This window comes from Neodiprion lecontei, chromosome 1, assembly GCF_021901455.1.
Source record: "Neodiprion lecontei isolate iyNeoLeco1 chromosome 1, iyNeoLeco1.1, whole genome shotgun sequence".
NCBI classification, from domain to species: Eukaryota; Metazoa; Arthropoda; class Insecta; order Hymenoptera; family Diprionidae; genus Neodiprion; species Neodiprion lecontei.
The window spans coordinates 34,024,798-34,045,951 of NC_060260.1; the positions used below are offsets into that span (position 1 = coordinate 34,024,798).

Genomic DNA, 21,154 nt, shown 5'->3' on the forward strand with positions numbered 1-21,154 from the left:
TTTTGTATAAAGTATCAGATTTTCAGGTAGCACAAACAAAAAAAAAATATCGCCTAAAAATGAAGCACCCTAGTCTACACGTTATATTGTTTATTCAAATTGAATTCACACAATGAAGATTGTCAGAAAAATTTTACAGGAAATTTTCATTTGATAATAATTACAGGACGGAATTCAATTCCTGTTATCAATGTCACTTTATTACTGCTGTGCATCATGCTGATTGAAATACGCATTTAGATATGTATTAGGTATGCATTTTCATTTTATCTTATGACATAATAATTACATATGTGTACTTTGTTACACAGGTAAACGGACTTCACCATTTTCTCTATAAATATTGATCAAAGTTAGATTTTGACTGATATAAAACGAAAAATAACTTTTATTTACAGTTTTCGAATGAGTCCCCTGTGTGCTTCTTGGCAGTCTGATTGTCATCATGACTTTCTGGAGTTCGTGTCGGCTTAATGAGCCGTTATAAGTTCACGTAAGTTAAGGTACTCGATTTATTTCGTCAGTAAAAAAATTATTATTACTAATAATCATGAAGATCTTTCACGAATAGGAAAAACGAAGCGAAAACTGGCATATTTGAATTTCAATTTTTCGTGAAACTTACTTGTAAGCCTTATCCATTTGGCTGCTCTCATTACAACTAAAAATTTCATCATTTGCCACATTATTTGAATGAACGTAATAGGAAAATTCGGATGTACAGCTCAAGGTTTCTGCGAAAACTGAATCGAAATAACCCGTAAGACGGAATGACGATTTTTGTAAACCACACTTACATTTGAATTCCATCGTTCGTAGTATTTTGAGCTGGTGATGAAGTTTGTCTGACCTTTTCAATTATACTTTGAACTTGCCAGCTCTGTAAAAGATTTTTCGATAATATCAATTAATACGCAATTCCATATATCATATAAAGATAAAGAAGACAATGGCTAACTTATACCGTTTATCATTTCAACCATATCGTTTGCTTCCTTACTACTCAATTTCTCAAGTAACCGATTCGGTGGAAATAGCATTTTCAAAATTATTTAGACTTATTCAAAAATATTTTCCGGCAAAAGCATTATTCTTTTGAGTGTGTGGTCTGTAAACATGAAGATAGATAGCAAAGTAGTGAACTATAAAATACAATGAAATGTACAAACCAAGTTCCCTATGCCTCCTGGGTCATAATAAGGTCCGTTTCGATCTCACATTCTCAACAGTTCTCGAATCATGCATCTTGCACTTGTTGTTATGCAGAACAACAGTACAGGCATTGCCTTGTCGAGATGGATAAGCACCTTGACAATATTTTTGAATTTTACTTCTAGGAGGATGAAATTCATTTCTGTAGAATACGAAACAGTTAGTTATTTAGTGATCCCATTGCGATGTTTGTGTATCTCCCAGAATTGAAGCTACCAATTTGATGCCACTTTGTGAAACAATCACTGTTTCTTGAGGAATACATTTATATACGACCTTATTCTTGCTGTCCAACAAATAAGAGAAGTTTTCAGTGATTGGATTTAGACATTGGCCATGTTTTAAGCATCGCACTCTTGACTCTGCCTCCGCCTACAAAATTAGACAATATGAAATCGTCACGATGTACTCTGGAACTTGTATTTGCAAGTTACCAACTTCAGTTCAACGAAGGTACTTTAGTTCACATTTACAACAGGAGGCTTATTACGTTTTCGGTACGTGACATCAACACGGGAAAAGGTAAACGCATGTCTTTAGCAAAACGTTACTTCTTTGGCCTTTGGAAAACAAAAATGCATTTTCTGCTTTTGTGATCATGATGACTAGATTCAATCTCAACATTATAATGTTAAGGGGACACCACAGTTTGACGTTACCTCAAATAATATTTGGACACATATGAAACATAATTGATTGAAACGCGGTAAAATCAACTCATTTTACGAGTATATAGCTTTATTACGAGTTTAACTCTCAAGGAAATCGAAAAATTATACAGTTTTACCGATGTGTTCTCTCAGAGGGTCAGTATTAGATTGTTACACGCCTGTAATGCGTTCCTTATAGCCAACATCGTGTTTAGTGATATTAAAATCGTAGTTATTACAAATAACTGCTATTTTCTTGAATCATTTCTACCATCAATTAATTAGCACTGTGGAACAAATAGTAGCTAATCATGCCAAACTTTCCGTTCTACTCGTCGACGAGCGACCGAAAAATTATTGTCTCATCTGAATCATCACTGATTGCAGGCATAAATTTTCTGACGTTATTTTTGCGTGAAAGAAAACTGCATTTTAGTTTTATTCAACGTTGCATGCGGAATCACGCTTATCCGCAACATTTTTACATCAGTTATGCGTAGACTTCGATAGTAGTCAAAATAGTGATATTCTCCTCGATAATTTATAGTTGAGAGGCATTCGACGTAGTAAGCATTTACCACCAAACGCAGGATTAAAAGAATTTACAATCGATTAGTATCAAATGTTTTAGTCCGCATATGAATGCATAAACGCGAAGTAATTTGTATACGTAATGATTCAATTTTATAATAAATGCATATTGCATTTGTCTACATAAATTAATTTCAATATCATTCATCAATAAATCAACGCAATTGCGTTTGTGCAACTTTTTAAACTGCACAGAGGGGAAATTTACAGTCAGTTTTTGTACGTATCAATATAAATACAATAATTTCGATATTCTTCTTGGCAGTATTGTTTTTGCTATTTCGCCAACGGAAGCCAATCAATATGCATTGTAGAACTGCATCAATGCAGTGAGAAGATATATCACTAAAAATCTAGACTTGAATATTTGAAAGGAGTAAATGAAAAATCAAGACCAATTGTGCAATGTACAATGAAATTATTCAAGTAGGAATAATCAAGAGGCGTGAAATGACATTTATATACAAACGAAATTATAATTAAAGCAAAAAATTTTATTTGAATTTGCAACGCTAAGAATAGAGGAAGAAACGAAAACATAAAAATATAAAACAAAATGGTAAATCAATATTCTAATGACAGTATGACATATAAGTAAATGGAATAAATACCTAAGAAAACTATGTAGTATCGAAAATGCCAAGCATGTAATGGCAGTTCGACATACATAAGTGATACTGTAATAATGATTATACTAATATCCTTTAGCAGCGTTATAAACTTTAACATTAAATTTAGTTATTTAAAATAAACTAAAACTTTGCAAATATTCAAAGACTGATGGCTTAGTTTAGGAACGGCGAACCTCTATGACAATTTATAATTATGGTATATTAAATCTTGAAATTTAAGACGAATCTTACAATGTAATATGTAATATGTAGCCGCCATCAATTGATATAGCATGTTACTTTGCTTAATTAACGAGAAGTGGCTATATGTGTAGGATGAAAATTGTTTGGATACAAAGTTGATTATTTCAAAGATTTCAGTTTCATTATACATAATCATTTATCCATATTGACATCACGTATTCAAATCCGAATACACAAAGTATGATCATTGGTTTTCCTAACAATGTAAAAGTTTCACCTGCAGTTTATAGATATGGTAGTGGTATAGAACAGCCACTCGGAGAAATCTACATTTTGAGTTATTTTTCCGTGCAAAATAGAATGCTTCCTTACACCGCAGGGTGATATGTAAATTATCTATTGCCTGTGAAATTGATGCAGTTATACCAAAGAGTTTATTATATCCATGAGTTTTAGTTCTGTAAACTACGTGTCAGCTTATACGTTCTATAAATGTAATATGCATATAATCTGTATAGGTATGTATGTATTTGCTAACACCACATTCATGCCTGACGGTCAATGAAATTCGAAAATCGGAAAATTTCCGTATACAACGAAATGGATTAGTCGAATTGCTTGACAATCGCCAAAAATATGCGCACATTATTCCTGGCTCTGAATGGCACCAGACTCATCTATATTAATCTACGCGTCATTTTTTACAAATATCATATTCACAGTGTGACACATTGGGCGTCACCTCAAAATTATACCACTTCCAACACGTGGGTAAAAGAAGAAATTACAAGTAATCAACGGTACGATTTTCATCACAAAAAGGTTTTTTGTTGTACATAAAAACAATTAAAAATGTAACTCATATAAATTTGATAACAATTAGAGGACAGAATTCCTGTTATCAATCACTTGGTCACTGTTAGTCAGCATAATGAATAACATTTACCTTTTTTAACTACATATGTATGATGCCCATACATTACGGAATCACCCAATATCCAGTGCCCCATATACAACAGTTTAAATACGCATTTAGATTTGCATTTTGTATATTTATTTGACCTTACGATGTATTAACTACATACTTTATTACATAGGTAAACGGACTTCTCTCTTCCTTCTATGAATATTGGTTAAAGTTAGATTTTTACTGATATAAAACGAAAAATAACTTTTATTTACAGGTTTCGAATGAGTCCCCTTTGTGCTTCTTGGTAGTCTGTTTGTCATCCTGACTCTCTGGAATTCGTGTCGACTTTATGATCCGTTTCAACTTCATGTAGGTCAAGGCACTCGATCTATATCAAATCATAAAGAAATTATTATTAATTATAATCGCGGAAATCATTCACAAACAGGAAAGTAAAAGCAACACTAGAAGGATGTTTCAATTTCAACATTCCATGAAACTAACTTGGTAGGTGCCTTCCCATCAGTGGTCATATCTGTTTGGCTGTTCTCATTAGAACTCAAACTGGATGGGGGAGAATGAGCGAGGATTTGGTTTGTATTACGATTTAGGGCCTCCCCCATTTTCTCCGTGTTCTCTTCTGGTCCAATAGACGTTGAAGAATTATTTCGATTTTCTATCTCGGAAGTTGTCTTTTTTTTACTATCCGCCTCGGACTTTAACGTCTTAATGTCAAGGTTATTTTCGGATTTCGGAAGCAATCTTCCCTCTGCAGTCGGGAATGTTAGAACCGGTAGCATGATATTCCTCTCTCCTTTGGTTGCATTCATTAATCTAACTAGTAGCTTTGAGAGTTCTTCCCTCTTGCGAGTCACAATGATCTCCTCGAACCACTGTTTCAATGTTTTTATAGGTAAAGTATAATTTTTAATGGGATTCTGAAAATGAATATAATTTTTGAAATACGGACTGGATATTGTCGCTGGTAAATAACTTCAGAGAATATGATATACTCATGTAATTTGTAATGAATAACTTGGTGAATAAATTTGATGGAATTGGTAGTATTTTCACTGTCGTTGAACTGTTAGGACTTACACTAAAAAAACTTTCGACATACTGCAGTACATAAACACCACAATCAGTAAAATTTGATTGTTGTGGAACCTTGGGAGAGGCTCCTTTTATGGTGTCTTTTGAAAATACTTGTTCTGTTCCCATTTTGGCGAGGTATTCACAGCTCAAATAGTCACGTAATGTCGCTACGACTCGGGATCGACTAGCCCCAGCCAAAGAATCAAAGATCAGTATACAAGGACTGGAACAGAATTTAAAGAAATCATATTTATTGTGAACAAAATTAAATATATCCTAATGAAAATACGCATCGATCTAATTCAGAAATTGGTATACCGCTGTTTTCACCGAGGTAGCAAAATTGTGCAACGTAATAATAAATAATATAATGAAAACGAATTTGAAACTCACAGTTTTACAATTTCGTTCTGTACAGGCGTTGGCTCACGCGGCTTCTGAGGGGGTTTGGTTTCTGTTTCGCCGTCCTCAGTTTCGTCCTAAAATTGAAAAATAACATATTATAACTGAATGCAATGGACACAAACCACTCTCGCTGGATTCCATTCACTGACAATAATTATAGAGGGATGATGTAAACATTTTTTACTGAACATGGCTGAGAATTTTCGATAACTCACTTCATCGTCACTCTCCATTTCCATTTCGTCATCATCACCTTCAGCTTCATCTCTCTCTGAGCCTTCATCACCAGGGTCCAAAGTGATAGTTGCAGTAACAGGCGTAATTGTTGTATTACCAATAGTAACAGCTTGTAGCTTCAACTCTTTCGCCTTTTTACTCTTTTGGGTTTTTTTTTTATTTTCACACTCTTTTGATACTGACGAAATTATTGGCACTTTGCCCACAAAACCAGGGAAACAAATTATGGCTAAGAACCAGTGTGCACTGAAAAAACAGTCTCTTTCAGTATCAGATATTCCTTTTGTTTTACAACGCGATTAACGAAAATTGTATTGACGTGTACTTACTGTTCATTAATAGGAATAACGATGAAATCCTTTTCAAATATATTCACATTTTTAGTCCACTTCTGAACTCTGGCATGACGTTTGGCAGCTGGTGAAAGTGGAACACCAGTGTCTGCGGCAGGTGCGTGTGGACTTGTCAGTCTTTTATAAAAATACGAACTAAATACATGTGTTCTGTTCTGATCCTCCTCCGACAAAACTTCAAGAGTCAAATATCGCAAGTAAAAATCAATAATGACATCGTTGAGAAACTGATCTTCACCTAGACAAGCGTAATCTTCAGTGTTTATTGCGATCCCACCTTTAGCTGGTGGTGGAGGATACACCATTATTCTGAAAAAATATTTATTTTTCATCAAACATGTGGATGGATTAGACTGATATACTGTTTGCTATATATTTAGTTCAACGTGACGAGGAAATTTGGGTAGACAACTCTAGATTTCTAGTATTTGGTTTAGGTTTACGTCAAAACTTAATTTCACCCCTGAGACGAAATAATGATTCTCATGAACCACGCTTACGTTTGAATTCCACCGTTTGTAGTATTTTGAGCCGCGGATGTAGTTTGTCCTGACTTTTTCATCATACTTTGAACTTGCCAGCTCTGTAAGAGATTTGTCGATAATATCAATTCAGAAACAACTTCATACATCAAATAAGGAAATGGAAAACAATGGCTAGCTTACTTACATCCTTAGGTGAAGCTTTTACAAGAATATCGTTGGCTTCCTTACTACTCAATTCTTCAAGTAATTGATTGGATGGAAATAATGTTTTCAAAATTATTTTGGCCTCGTCAGATATTTTTTCCGGTAAGAGCGTTATCCGTTTAAGTGTGTGATCTGGTAACGAGAAGATACATGGTAAAATAGTGAATGATAAAATACAGTCAAATGAGCAAATCAGGTTACCTTTGCCTGCTGGGTCATAATAAGGTCCTTTTGGATCTTGCATTCCTAACAGTTCTCGGATCATGCCTCCTGCACTTGTTGTTGTGTAGAAAAACAGTACAGGCATTGCCTTGCCGAAATGGATAAGCACCTTAACAATATCTTTCAATTTTACTTCCAGGGGGACAAAATTCGTGTCTGTAGAATACAAAACAGTTGCTGGTTTAGTACACAATGCATCGCGATAATTGTATATCAAAGTTCGGTATGAGGCAAACTTACTGTCTTCTAGAAGTGGTACTCCCAATCTGACACCACTTTGTGAAATGATTACTCTTTCTTGAGGAATATATTTGTACGATCCTATCCTTACTGTCCGGCATATAAGAGAGGTTTGCGGTGCTTGAATCGAACCATCGGCCATGTTGTGGGCATCATACTCTCTGCCTCCACCTACGATATTATATATTGCGTAGTCCTTACGATATAAAAATATTGAAGGGCTTTCTTAAATTGAGTCGTTTTTTTGCGAATAAATTCACAATGAAAATATCATAAGTTCTCAGTAAATCAGAAAATTCTCGGCATTATGAAAGTTGAGGACAAATATTGTATTGTTGCATACCTTTAATGCCTTCCTCCTGGCCAATATCATATCCGATCATACTAGAAACGGAGTTGTTAGTAATGACTGGTTCCTTTTCAGAAATCATTTCTATCTCGATCTGATTGCGTGTGTGACCAGGAATGGCTGACATAGGATGACTACTTCCTAAAGATTTCTTTATTTTTCCTTCTCCTTGGTCATCTTCATCCGATGATATGGTGAGACACTCTGGAAAAAACATTTTCACTCTAGATAACTCCATTCTCAACTGACTAACTCGGATCAGCATAGAATTGTACAATACAAAGATAATTTTTGACTTGAAGTAGATTAAATAAAAATTTTCAATTATGATACACCTATGTACTTTGGCATATTGAATTTCTTAATTCACCTGGTTCTTTGATAAGCCTTGCTTTAGGTGCAGGTCGACCTCGTCCTCTACCTCGTTTAGATGGTACTGATCCATCTCGATCAATTTTTAGCGGCCGATTTTGTTCATTACTTTTTTTGTAAAACGTCTAAAATCATTGAAAGATTTATTGATTTACAGAAGACTATATCCATATGTGGTAGTTTCTCAATGGACATTTTTGCACATAGCAATAAAAATCGTTTGTTTACGTCATGAATAATATTATTTCAAGAAGTGTATTATGTTAATAATTTACTTTAGAGTTCCACGTGAGTAGCTGAAAAAAAAAAACCGTAATGTTCATTACCCTTACATCAATCGCTAGCATATTTTCCTTTTTAACTTCCAAAGCTATTGTCATGGGAATATTTTTAACATCGTCGGGCAGTTTTGTTTTACAACGCTGGCATCGATTGAAATCAATTGAACTGATGCCACAGTGTTGACACACTGCTAGCTTGCCATCCACATATTTGGGTTCCTATTAATTATAAAATTACTTTATTTATGTCACTTGGAGAATAATACATAACATCTTGTACTAAAACAACTTCCATACAATTTTTCAGCATGGTTGTAAATATATCATCACTGTGCAAATGTGCAAATCTATCATTTTACATTGCACACATTTGAAAATTACATAAAACATGTTTGATAAATTTAAACTCACCTCATGTTGTGTAAGTGAGGAGTTGCTGTTCTCCTCAGAAGGGCTAAAAAATGTTAATAATTTTTTTTAAACAAGCGATAATAAAGTAAAATTAACGAAAAGAAATTAATTTTATTTAACAATGGATTGAAAATGATATTTTTAAAACCTTATAAACCAGTGATTGGTTTATTCGCTCACCTGAACACAGGTGAAGAACCACCAGGGCTTGTGCCCAGCTTATCCAGAGATAGATTACTGTCACTTTGTTCACTACCTTCACCAGAACCTAAAAATGTGCCTGGGCCAGCCTCGACCACAAAATTTATTTGAAACGTTTGGTCCGTCACCAGAGAGACATTAGTGTCCGGACCAAACGGGATGTTTGCCTGAAAAAAAGTATGTACTTATAATTCTGAATTTTACAAATCTCGTAAAATTTATTATGATAAAAATTGTGTTCAGTTGCTACTGATTTGTTTAAAAAAAAATTTAGTCTATAACCTATGTTATCAAGGTTTTAGAAATGTTGAAAATTACACACAGTATAAGTTACCTGCTCCAATAGATCATGTACGGTACATTCTTCATTAGGTATGTCAAAAGTAATTAATCTTTGCTCTCCATTTGGTAAAACAACCAACATCTTTGCTGTGTTCCCATTAATCTGGCGTTGAACAATGCAAGTCTGAGGATTATCAATGGGCTTCTGTACGAATGTAAGGCTGGGACTAGAAGCAGAATCACTCTCTGTTTGTGATCCACAGCTCTGCTGCTGCTGCTGCTGGCTCGTTTTTGCAGGTTCCTGGCTATTAAATTCTTGTGAATCAACTTCCATTTGCTGCTGAACTGGAGATGGTTGAAGTTGGTGTTGTTGCTTCTGATGAGGTGTCATCATCATTGGTTGCCTCTGAAGTTGGGCCTGCTGCAGCGGTGTCAAGGTCATTTGTTGCTGCCTCTGTTGTCCAGCGTTTGGCGGGCTTTGGAGGTTTGGTGCAGGATTATTTGATATTTGTTGTCTTCGTTGCTGATTTGTGGCTGACATTTGTTGCCGTTGGTGGTGTGTCACATTTGCTCCCATTTGTTGCTGTCTTTGTGGAAGATTCTGTTGAAGTATTTGTCTTTGAAACTGTGGTAACACTGCCATTGGCGATTTCTGAAGCTCTTTGAACTTTGCAACTTTCTCTCTCTCAGTCAGATATGCCTCTTCGGCTAGTTTTCGGGAATTTTGATTTTTGGGCATTTGCAAAGGTACAGAATTTCTTGGCAGTGGTGTGTCTTGGCGAATTACATTCCGAACTTGTCTACCTGGAGTTTTCGTTGCATCTGATCTGTTCGCCACAAACATTTTTGGACGAAATGTAGTATTAATATTCCTATTATTTACCAAATTTGTGTTAAGTAGTCGATCTTCTTGTGGATTAGCTATATTCCCAGTGTGTTGTGGACAATTTGAGGTTGTTGCCGCTGCCGCCGCTGATGCTGCTGCTGCTGCAGCTGTTGCATTAGCCACCAATTGTTTATTCTTATTCTGATACAAACGGGAAGGTGATTTCTTAGTCACTGGAATTAATCCAGGTTGTTCGGATTGAATGCGTTGCGTTGGCAGATTCAACGATACCTAGCATCAAAAGATGATCACGTTTTGAAACTGTTTTGTGTAAGGAATTACCATTACTGTCAATATTATTTTGAAAATTCAATGAGTTGATAATCTACTCTACCGCTACTAATATGACGTAGAAAGCAAATGCACACGTGCGATCTGAAATTGAAAAAAGACTGAGGTTTTAAGTAACACTACGTTATAAATCTTTTCATAGCACAGGACACTTTCCCAAACCAAAATCAAATACAAGTTCTACCAAAAATATAAATAATCACCCGCAATGCTGATCCAGTAAACAATATCGAATTATTCGGAAGCATTTTGTAGGTTTTCTACAGAAATAAGTTTATGGGAAAAGCTATTTCCATCCAATTGCAGCAGATAACTTTGCAACTGGGCATGTTATCTGCCCCAATCAGAAATTACTGCACATTCAAAGCTTCAGCAGAGCACTTCAATGCAGTGATTTGGTGAGGAACTATAAAAAAAAGTCAGGCCCTAGATAGCTGAACGTATATAAAATAGACTGAGAGAAGAACAAGCCTTATTTTCATGACTTCTCACTTATTCTACGTCATACAGAAAGGTTTCCGTTAGCCAACAAGTACGATAACCAGATCACCTATGTCTTTCCAATCACATTCACTACAGCAGTTTCATGAAATTGCAAGTAATAAAAACTATCTTTGCGCTTCATCATACTCCTTTTACATAACAATGATAACCGATAATGTTATCTACTTTTTTCAGACAATACTCGAATCTTTCAAGTTTAAGGAAACCTGATTTATCACATTCATGTCCTACTTTTAAATTGAATTATAAGGTCTATTTCTAAATTCAGTAAATTAATTTTGAACATAATTACTAGCTTTCAAGTATATCTTTTCAAATCATTTCTACAGTCAAGTTCAAGAACTACGAAATATGTTATGAAATTATGATACAAGAACAATAACACTGACATCTGCTTAGTCAAATTGATATTTTCAATTGATGTCCCTAATCTCTTCTCATTTGATACTTAAAGTAATTTAGTTCTGTCATGTTGCACTCAATGCAATTACAGTCTATCTAAATATTGATTGATTCGACAGGGTTCGTACGCTTTGTAGAATCTGAAATTCTCTAACTTTTCCAGGTATTCCAGATTGAAAATAGGATTTTACCAGCAGCCTTTCAAGAAATGTGCCACTGATGAATGACAATTTTTTTACACAGTAATACTAATACCTTCAATATTACCAGGTAAATATCTCACTTTCTGACATTACAGTCTTATTTTCGTATTCCCTAACTTTTCCGTGCTATAAGAAATTCCCTGAGTTTTCCCGATTTTCCCTGTGCGTACGAATCCCCTTGGAACCACGATCTGCTAGAGACCACAATTTCACATGCCAGAAAGAATACGTATGAAGAATAGTTAAGAATGATACAAGAGTAACGATAATTATTCAATCTACAAAATAATAACAAGTGCATGGTTTATCCATGAGAGTATAATGTATGATAAGTAAGTAATATTGAAATTCTCTATGTAATTGGAAAATGGAATGTAAAAAAAAAGAAGTAAAGCCATGCTCAGATTTGGTTCTAATAATTTCAAGAACGACAAAAATGATTCCAATAAAAAATAGCTTACGTGAGGCTGAGTGTTGGTTGGTGTTTGATTCCTAACAAGCCCGCAGACTTGAGTCTTGACGGGAGTCGATGTGTTCTGTTTCAACACTGTGTCAAAATTAATATTATTTTCTTGCATTTGCACCCATTGCATACTCTGCCCTTGCAATGTATTATTCAATGGTATCTTTGGAGAACCTAATAACAAATGTAAGCTTTATAGTGCCACAGCATGATCAATACCATTACGTTTTTGTCTCATATTAAATTTTATCATTTACCTCTGTTTTCCACATTAACAACATTCTCCCCTATTAACTGAGCACTGACAGTGTTTTTTATAACGTTGTGCGACTGTGATACTTCGTTTGTTTCAATTATATAAACGTTTTGCCTGCAATGATAAAATTGTAACAAATCCTTTAAAAATTACGTCATCTTATCTGTTAACTTTGTGTGACTAATGCTGTTGGTGATGCACAGGAATAATTTCTATTTTTTATTTACCGGTGATCGATATGATTTGTAGGGAGTTGCCCGCTGATATTAATCGCCTGTGGACCAAAAACTGCCTGTTCACTGGTTGGAGCTGCAGTAGTGTATGTGAGCAGTTGCGGGGAACCATTTAATCCGTTGTTGAAATCCTCAACAACAAACTGGACGTTCTGTCCTTCCACTGAGCACACTCGTTGAATCTCTTCAAGGGTTACTGTACCACTAGGATTGGTCACAATGTTATAATATTGTGCCATATTATTTCAAAGCTAAGCGATTTGTGTGCAGGAGTGTTTCCTTTCTATTGATCTACCAGTTTCAATGTTGTAATAATTAGTTCCCTCCTACATTCCATAAGATTAGTGACATGTCGTAGTTCACTGATGTCATCATAATATAATCTGTTGATAAAAAGTGAAAGAAAACGCATGAAAACTGATGAAAGAAAAACAGGGAAGGGTCTTAACAATATGAATAATTTTTCACAACACTGTAATCACTTAGTTTCGATACAAATTGCGGTCTTTACTCAATAGAAATGACATCTCCGTTTGCAAACATTATTTGATAATGAGTATTCATTACCCAAAGTCAAGAAACAATTACGTACTTAGAATTCACTCAACTTAGGTTTCTTGGCCATCAAAATTTCACAGAACAGTCCATTTGACAAACAGACTGTTATACGAATTAAATTAATCTTGACCTAGGTTTCTTAAGGCAATATTTGGCTGTTTTGTTAAGGTGATGCAACTGTGACGCTTGATTTCAGACTGTCTGATTTCTAGCAAAAGGAACTAACATTGTGTGACAATAAACTCATTATCGATAACATGACCTAAAATTTGGAATTCTATGTGATCAAACAATGGAGGTTAGCGGCTTTGTGTAAGATGAACTAAAGCCTTAATTATATAAATCTGAGTTTGTTATGGTTTCATAACATCTAACAAATACTAACTTACTTAAGATACTATATACTCAGCAAAGTATATTTAACAGAGAAATGCGAGGGTATTTTTTACCTGTCAAGTGCTTAACTATCGCATATATTCGTGCGCGTTAAATCAAGCAGTCAGTACACAAAAAATGACTTATGATATATCAAAGTAATAAGTTTTTATTTACCTACGTTATAGCATTCATTATACCTGCAAATTGTCGTCTACCTGTGCACGAAGTTTTTTAATTCATAATTCATTTATCATATGTAACCAACCGTGGTTGCCAAGATTTGTGAACAAATAACGTGATCACGAAATTCTATGAATCGATTATTAAACTTTACCTGGATACCATGTGACGTTTAGTCTAGCAATTGGATACGGTTTATGATGAAAAACCTCGTGTTACGCGAAAAACGATTCGAAAAGCAGATGTACATATGCCATAACCTAAAAATTACAAAATTCAAGATCCGTTGGAAGTACGTTTAAGTGAATTCGCGTAGATAGTTGAAAAAAATCAAGGATGTACTAACACATTACCAGATCGAATAGTCCTAATAATGTGAGATAAGCACAACGAAAAATCGCACGGTGGTTCCAACAGGCGAGCAGCAGCACAAGTAGCGACGAGCAGCAAGCGGTTCCATAACCTCGTTATTGTCTAATACGTTTACGTTCCGTAATTCTAATATCTTTTATTTGTACACATTAAATGTTACCGCGAATGAGACGGCGTAAAATAAATGTGCGTAAATTGAGCATGCGGCATCATTTGACTGTAAAATTTCAGTCATACCGTTGACAGTAAAAAGGTTCGTCGGATACATGACCAAAGGGCAAATTGTACTTACAGTTGTTTCAACGATGAAAAATCGAACTTGTTCCGACGCGTGAAAATGTGATTGAGACAGCAATACTTTTGCGCTTACTTTTTCATATTTCACATAAGTAAATAACAACTGCACTTCGCCATTTTATGTATTTCATATACGTAAACGAATCGCAAAGCAGGTTACCAACTCTATTCGGCTACGCCATTGTACTTGCCACTTCCGCTCTCCGTTTGGGAAGGCTCGACGCGCGAACCGACGAAATCATAGAATCTCATGCAGGCGACCCGTGTGTACACAATTCGTTGGACAACGGCCGCATTCTTTCCTTCGATGTTTTCTATACTTGTACTCGACTGAGGAATATCAATAACCCTCTGCCACGAATTCAATTCGCTCAAGTCAAGTGCGCCACAGCCCACATTGGGCAAGTTCGAAATGCAACGAATTTCCGCAATAACCGACCGATGTTCACGCGCCGCACCGCTACTTGTGTTGCACTAAGCGTTGACTGAAGAATATGAAGATGGATACCCCTGGGTAAATTTTTGTGACCAGTATTCGTCGGGCAAGTGGGCCCAGGTGGGCCTGGGAGCGTAGGAGGGTTCTGCTCTATCGACTCTACCTAACAGGCTCGCACCGACATTCGTAGCAGCCAAAGTAGTGTCGGTATGAAAGCTTAAGGTTGAGTCAGTACAAAGTGAGTACGTAGGACTATTTGTCGACTGCGACTTAGAAATGTCGATCAGCTCGATCATCCCCGTGGAAGGACGACTAACCGCGTCCGCCGCCAACCGCCTCCTACGACCACCGCGTCCGTCGCCAACTACCACAACCACCGAGCACTGCCAACCTCCGTCAACTACCTCTTCCCACCTCCACCCTCCGTCATCGGCCGCGTCGACCGCGACCCCGTCCTCCTTCTCCTCGGCCTCACCAAACGACATCATCATCGTCGTTGTCCTCCACGACCACCGCCGATCACTTTCGGCCACCTCCAAACACTTCCTACCCCCTCCAGCCGCCGCCAAACACCTCCTGTCACCTCCAACACCTCCTGCCATCTCCGTCCATCTCCTACCACCCCCTACCACCTCTTGTCACCTCCTGCCATCCCCTGCCGTATCCTACCGTTTCCGGACACCGCAAACCACCTCCGACCACCGCAAGTGAAGTACCTACGTTGGGTAGTGAAGCAGAATTGTTTTTCGAAAAGTATTCGTACGGCAATAAATTCAGAGTAACTCTAATACATCAAGGATGCGCTAATTTTTATCGACATGAAATGAATACTCCGTATGTGAGACAGTATTTAACGCAGTGTCCTGATTTAAAGATCTAAAAAGGTGATTGCGGGCGATTTTTTTTTTTCTTTGATAGGTAGAGATAGAACGAAACTTCTCGAAAGTTCAAGTCTATTTTGACACACAATTGAAAGGTACGAGCAACAATTTGTATCATCCAACTGTCGCAGAACGGCAGCGTTATTAGCTGACCCGTTAACTGAAGAATGCATCTTTAATCAACGGCTGCCCATCGAAGGGCCCAGCCGCTTGAGTCTGGAATCGGCAGGAAAGATAAAGTTTGTATTTCTTATCTGAAATATTAGAACTAAAATCATTATACAAGATATCATATCATACATCATACATTATACATAGTATTGAAGTTCGAAACCAAAGTTTGGATGTTCGGATGTTCAGAAAGTGAAGTGACCCAAAAATTTTTTTCTCTTGACGTCATCGATCTATAGTAATCGAAAATCAGCTAGCGGAATTCCTCAGTCTGGAAACAACCGCGCAGTAGAGCGGACGTATGAAAATCGCGCTCCGCAAATTTCGAGTACCGGGTTCTGTACCTCCTGGATCTTGCGCTCCGGGTCCGCTTCCTGGTGGAACTCGAGTTCCAGAACAAGCGCTCCATAATTTCTATGCTCAGGCTCGGTACCTGGTGAAACTCGACTTCCAGGACAAGCGCCCCGTGGTTCCTGCGCTCCGGGCTCGCTACCTAGTGAAACTCGACTTCCAGGACAAGCGCTCCGTAATTTCTGTGCTCCAGGTCCGCACCTAGTCAAACTCGAGTTCCAGGACAAGCGCTCCGTAGTTTCTATGCTCCAGGTCCAGTACCTGGTGAAACTCGACTTCCAGGACAAGCACTCGGTAGTTTCTATGCTCCAGGTCCGCTACCTGGTGAAACTTGACTTCCAGGATAAGCGCTCAATGGTTCCTGCGCTCCAGGTACGCTACCTGGCGAAACTCGACTTCCAGGACAAGCGCTCCGTGGTTCCTGCGCTCCAGGTCCTTGACCTGGTGACTTTTGACCTTCAGGACTAATTTTCCGTAATTCTGGCTGTCCAGGTCCATGACCTGATGACTTTTGACCGTCCGGACTAATTTTCAAGTTTACAAATTTGATTACTGAAACCGTCATGTTTTGAACTATCAAACCAATATGCATGCTTCAGATAACATTTTGAATCGGAAAAAAAATCGAACGACCAGGATCAACAATTATATTTAATCTAAATTTTTTTAAACTTGTCACGTTGAAAATAAATTATTTCAATTCATTTTTCGCGCAAGCACTAATTCAGTAGTTATAGATGCGCTAATAAAATTTATTATATTATTATGTAATTAATTAACTATATTAATGCTTACACAATATTTCTGATTTGTTTTTATGCTGAAAATATTTATTACTATTCAAGGTATAACCCGAGGTGGATAGCGGTGGTCGTTTGAGGTGGTTGGCGGTTGTTGGAGGTGGTTGGCGGTTGTTGGAGGTGGTCGAAGGTGGACGAGGAGGAGGACGAGGAGGACGAGGATTTGTGCTCGGTGAGTTTAACATTTTTATAATATTTAATGGCAATTATAATTATATTTTATTTGAAATTTTTAAAACTTGTCATGTTTACAATAAATTATTTCGATTCATTTTTCGCGCAAGCACTAATTCAGTAGCTATAAATGCGCTAATAAAATTTATTATATTATTATTTGATTAATTAGTTGTATTAAAGCTTACACAATATTTTTGATGGATTCTTGTACTGAAAATATTTATTACTGTTCAAGGTATAACCCGAGGTGGTTGGCGGTGGTTGTTGGAGGTGGTGGGAGGTGGTCGTAGGTGGTTGACGGTGATGGAAACTACGGAGCGCTTGTATAACAATATAATAAATTTTATTAGCGCATTTAAAGTTACTTAATTTGTGCTTGCGCGACAAATGAATTGAAATAATTTATTGTAAACATGACAAATTTGAAAAATTTCAAGTAAAATATAATTATAATTGCCAATAAATATTATAAAAATGTTAGACTCACCGAGCACAAATCCTTGTCCTCCTCCCCCGCCTTCTCCTCCTTCTCCAACCATCTTCTATCACCTCCCACCACCTCCACCCACAGCCAACCACCTCCAACAATCACCGCTATCCACCTCGGGTTAAACCTTGAATAGTAATAAATATTTTCAGCATAAAAACATATCAAAAATATTGTGTAAGCATTAATACAGTTAATTAATTACATAATAATATAATAAATTTTACTAGCGCATCTATAACTATTGAATTAGTACAAACGAATTTCAAATGTTATGGCCACAAGCTTGCTGTGGTTGTGAAAAACTAAGTAATTATTTTCACACACCTATGTAAATTATTGTAATCTGGGATGAAGCTGAATTGCATAAATAAATTATAAAGTTCAAAAGAAGATTATTCGTTTATTATAATAATGATTTCTCAAGTCCGGAAGAAATTTAGTTGTTTCGCTATTGCCCCACGAGTCCAAACCGGGCCTGTATTTATACAAAAACGAGGTAGTTTATGAATTTGCCCTGAATTGAACTTTGCAAAATAAGTAATGTTGGAATTTTTCCAAATCATTTCGGTTGCCCGAAATTGACTTGAAACAGCAAACTAGAATTCTACTTTTTGAATAAAAATTTTAATTTGAATATATTACCTGTATAGTTTTTTTTTGATTGTTCGTAGAAAGAGAAGGCTTAAATTCAAATTCAATAAACAATTGCGATTCAAGCTGAAATTAGTAATATTACGACCAACTCAGTTTCTATTTACATGACTGTACAGTAAATATAAACATCATGTTAATGTTTTGAGTCAGGTAGATCATATTTACGAAGCAGGAAGCAAGCCCCAGTTCGAAAATCTATTTCAAGAGGAAACATATTACGAAAGGAACGCCTCAAGAGATACACCCAAAAATCAAAAGATTTCTTTCGTCACCCCTCTGCTGTTAGTCTTATACTCTTTTTGATGTCTTTTCTACGTTACAAAGGGTCCAATTAGTCTAAAAAGGGTTATACAATTCGTTTCTGTACGAAAGTGTGAAACAAAAACAGTCGCAAAGATATGCTTAAACATTGCATGATAATTCTGATTATTATAACAGAATAAAGAAGTCCAATATATATTACCTTAAGCAAAGTATGACAAACTTTATATCAGACAATCATTATCGTGGATAGTGAGGATAGTTTAAGTTGCGACTTGCGTAAAAGCGCAAAGCATCTCTGCAGAATACGATGTATTATGTATGATATTTTATTGCGAATATTTTATATACCCTCTAATAAAGTTGTGAACATTTGAATTCTGATGCATTTTATTCAGACTTTGCCAGCTGTTAGTCCCACAGCGATTTACACGCCTTTTTTAGAATCGTTAATGTCCACGTGAAAAAGACCGATTGGGCACAGCCTGAATACGCTGCGATCAACGCATCAAGAGTTACAGCGGAAAAAAAAGAGATAATATTCGTCATTTCTCTGCTGTTGGTCCCAGGCTTTTTTCGCAGCGATTCCTGAGTTCTTGGGGGTCCGATTGGTCAAAAAAGGATCATTGAAATCGAGTCTGTAGCGGAAAATTTTCAGCTCCGAAAATGGGGAAAAAAGTAAGGCTAGCCCCTTTGTATTTTTGGCGAAAATTTTCGCGATTTTCAAAAGTGCTGGAATCAATTCTTTGGCGCACTATATCGACGTAATTTTGCGAGAGAAATCGATTGGGCGCAATTTCAATACGCTGCGATCAACGCATCAAAAGTTACAGCCAAAAAACGAAAACCTGGGTTTTCGACATTTTTCAGCAGGTGCTTTTTCGCTCGCCGTTTCTCTCCTGTTGGTCCTACGCTGTTTTCGCTGCGATTTCTGAGTTCCTGAGGGTCCAATTGGTCAGATAAGGGTCATTTAAATCGAATCTGAGACCAAAAGTTTTGTGCCCAGCAAAAAAGTAAGGCTAACCCCTTTGTATTTTTGGCGAAAATTTTCGCGATTTTCAAAAGTGCTGGAATCAATTCTTTGGCGCACTATATCGACGTAATTTTGCGAGAGAAATCGATTGGGCGCAATTTCAATACGCTGCGATCAACGCATCAAAAGTTACAGACAAAAAACGAGAACCTGAGTTTTCGACATTTTTCAGCAGGTGCTTTTTCGCTCGCCGTTTCTCTCCTGTTGGTCCTACGCTGTTTTCGCTGCGATTTCTGAGTTCCTGAGGGTCCAATTGGTCAGATAAGGGTCATTTAAATCGAATCTGAGACCAAAAGTTTTTTGCCCAAAAAAAAAGTAAGGCTAACCCCTTTGTATTTTTAGCGAAAATTTTCGCGATTTTCAAAAGTGCTGGAATCAATTCTTTGGCGCACTATATCGACGTAATTTTGCAAGAGAAATCGATTGGGCGCAATTTCAATACGCTGCGATCAACGCATCAAAAGTTACAGCCAAAAAACGAAAACCTGGGTTTTCGACATTTTTCAGCAGGTGCTTTTTCGCTCGCCGTTTCTCTCCTGTTGGTCCTACGCTGTTTTCGCTGCGATTTCTGAGTTCCTGAGGGTCCAATTGGTCAGATAAGGGTCATTTAAATCGAATCTGAGACCAAAAGTTTTTTGCCCAAAAAAAAAGTAAGGCTAACCCCTTTGTATTTTTGGCGAAAATTTTCGCGATTTTCAAAAGTGCTGGAATCAATTCTTTGGCGCACTATATCGACGTAATTTTGCGGGAGAAATCGATTGGGCGCAATTTCAATACGCTGCGATCAACGCATCAAAAGTTACAGCCAAAAAACGAAAACCTGGGTTTTCGACATTTTTCAGCAGGTGCTTTTTCGCTCGCCGTTTCTCTCCTGTTGGTCCTACGCTGTTTTCGCTGCGATTTCTGAGTTCCTGAGGGTCCAATTGGTCAGATAAGGGTCATTTAAATCGAATCTGAGACCAAAAGTTTTGTGCCCAGCAAAAAAGTAAGGCTAACCCCTTTGTATTTTTGGCGAAAATTTTCGCGATTTTCAAAAGTGCTGGAATCAATTCTTTGGCGCACTATATCGACGTAATTTTGCGAGAGAAATCGATTGGGCGCAATTTCAATACGCTGCGATCAACGCATCAAAAGTTACAGACAAAAAACGAGAACCTGAGTTTTCGACATTTTTCAGCAGGTGCTTTTTCGCTCGCCGTTTCTCTCCTGTTGGTCCTACGCTGTTTTCGCTGCGATTTCTGAGTTCCTGAGGGTCCAATTGGTCAGATAAGGGTCATTTAAATCGAATCTGAGACCAAAAGTTTTTTGCCCAAAAAAAAAGTAAGGCTAACCCCTTTGTATTTTTAGCGAAAATTTTCGCGATTTTCAAAAGTGCTGGAATCAATTCTTTGGCGCACTATATCGACGTAATTTTGCGAGAGAAATCGATTGGGCGCAATTTCAATACGCTGCGATCAACGCATCAAAAGTTACAGCCAAAAAACGAAAACCTGGGTTTTCGACATTTTTCAGCAGGTGCTTTTTCGCTCGCCGTTTCTCTCCTGTTGGTCCTACGCTGTTTT

At 36.9% G+C, this 21,154-nt stretch overlaps 1 protein-coding gene and 3 long non-coding RNA genes across 12 annotated transcripts; 3 read left to right on the plus strand and 1 right to left on the minus strand.

Annotated features, from left to right (window-relative positions):
- Positions 1 to 144: 144 nt before the first annotated feature.
- LOC124292706 lies at positions 145 to 12,636 on the plus strand. 2 transcript variants are annotated; one of them, XR_006902599.1, is made up of 4 exons: positions 145 to 251; positions 399 to 493; positions 11,562 to 11,668; positions 12,570 to 12,636. It is a non-coding gene; the product is annotated as an uncharacterized LOC124292706 (long non-coding RNA). The 2 variants fall into 2 exon arrangements; XR_006902600.1 differs by having other exon boundaries at positions 145 to 493.
- On the minus strand, positions 2,933 to 14,579 carry LOC107224533. 8 transcript variants are annotated; one of them, XM_046730152.1, is made up of 22 exons: positions 14,016 to 14,140; positions 13,824 to 13,929; positions 13,664 to 13,704; positions 12,548 to 12,936; positions 12,322 to 12,434; positions 12,063 to 12,238; positions 9,356 to 10,432; positions 9,013 to 9,200; positions 8,833 to 8,875; positions 8,467 to 8,640; positions 8,139 to 8,265; positions 7,763 to 7,972; positions 7,420 to 7,590; positions 7,159 to 7,335; positions 6,938 to 7,089; positions 6,769 to 6,851; positions 6,245 to 6,577; positions 5,894 to 6,161; positions 5,667 to 5,752; positions 5,277 to 5,496; positions 4,683 to 5,116; positions 2,933 to 4,566 (listed from the first exon to the last, which is right to left on the minus strand). In XM_046730152.1, exons 4-22 carry the CDS (start codon positions 12,790 to 12,792, stop codon positions 4,443 to 4,445), a joined length of 4,401 nt encoding a protein of 1,466 aa, XP_046586108.1. In that variant the 5' UTR covers positions 12,793 to 12,936; positions 13,664 to 13,704; positions 13,824 to 13,929; positions 14,016 to 14,140; the 3' UTR covers positions 2,933 to 4,442. The 8 variants fall into 8 exon arrangements, with proteins under 8 accessions (XP_046586108.1, XP_046586137.1, XP_046586115.1 ...); XM_046730181.1 differs by lacking the exons at positions 13,664 to 13,704; positions 13,824 to 13,929; positions 14,016 to 14,140 and adding an exon at positions 14,334 to 14,561 and having other exon boundaries at positions 9,356 to 9,916; positions 10,199 to 10,432; XM_046730159.1 differs by lacking the exon at positions 13,664 to 13,704.
- Positions 14,580 to 14,809: 230 nt separating this feature from the next.
- LOC124292704 lies at positions 14,810 to 17,068 on the plus strand. Its single transcript, XR_006902594.1, has 3 exons — positions 14,810 to 15,012; positions 15,693 to 15,894; positions 17,023 to 17,068. It is a non-coding gene; the product is annotated as an uncharacterized LOC124292704 (long non-coding RNA).
- Positions 17,069 to 17,111: 43 nt separating this feature from the next.
- LOC124292894 lies at positions 17,112 to 18,672 on the plus strand. The gene is made up of 2 exons (XR_006902844.1): positions 17,112 to 17,149; positions 18,449 to 18,672. It is a non-coding gene; the product is annotated as an uncharacterized LOC124292894 (long non-coding RNA).
- Positions 18,673 to 21,154: the final 2,482 nt, after the last annotated feature.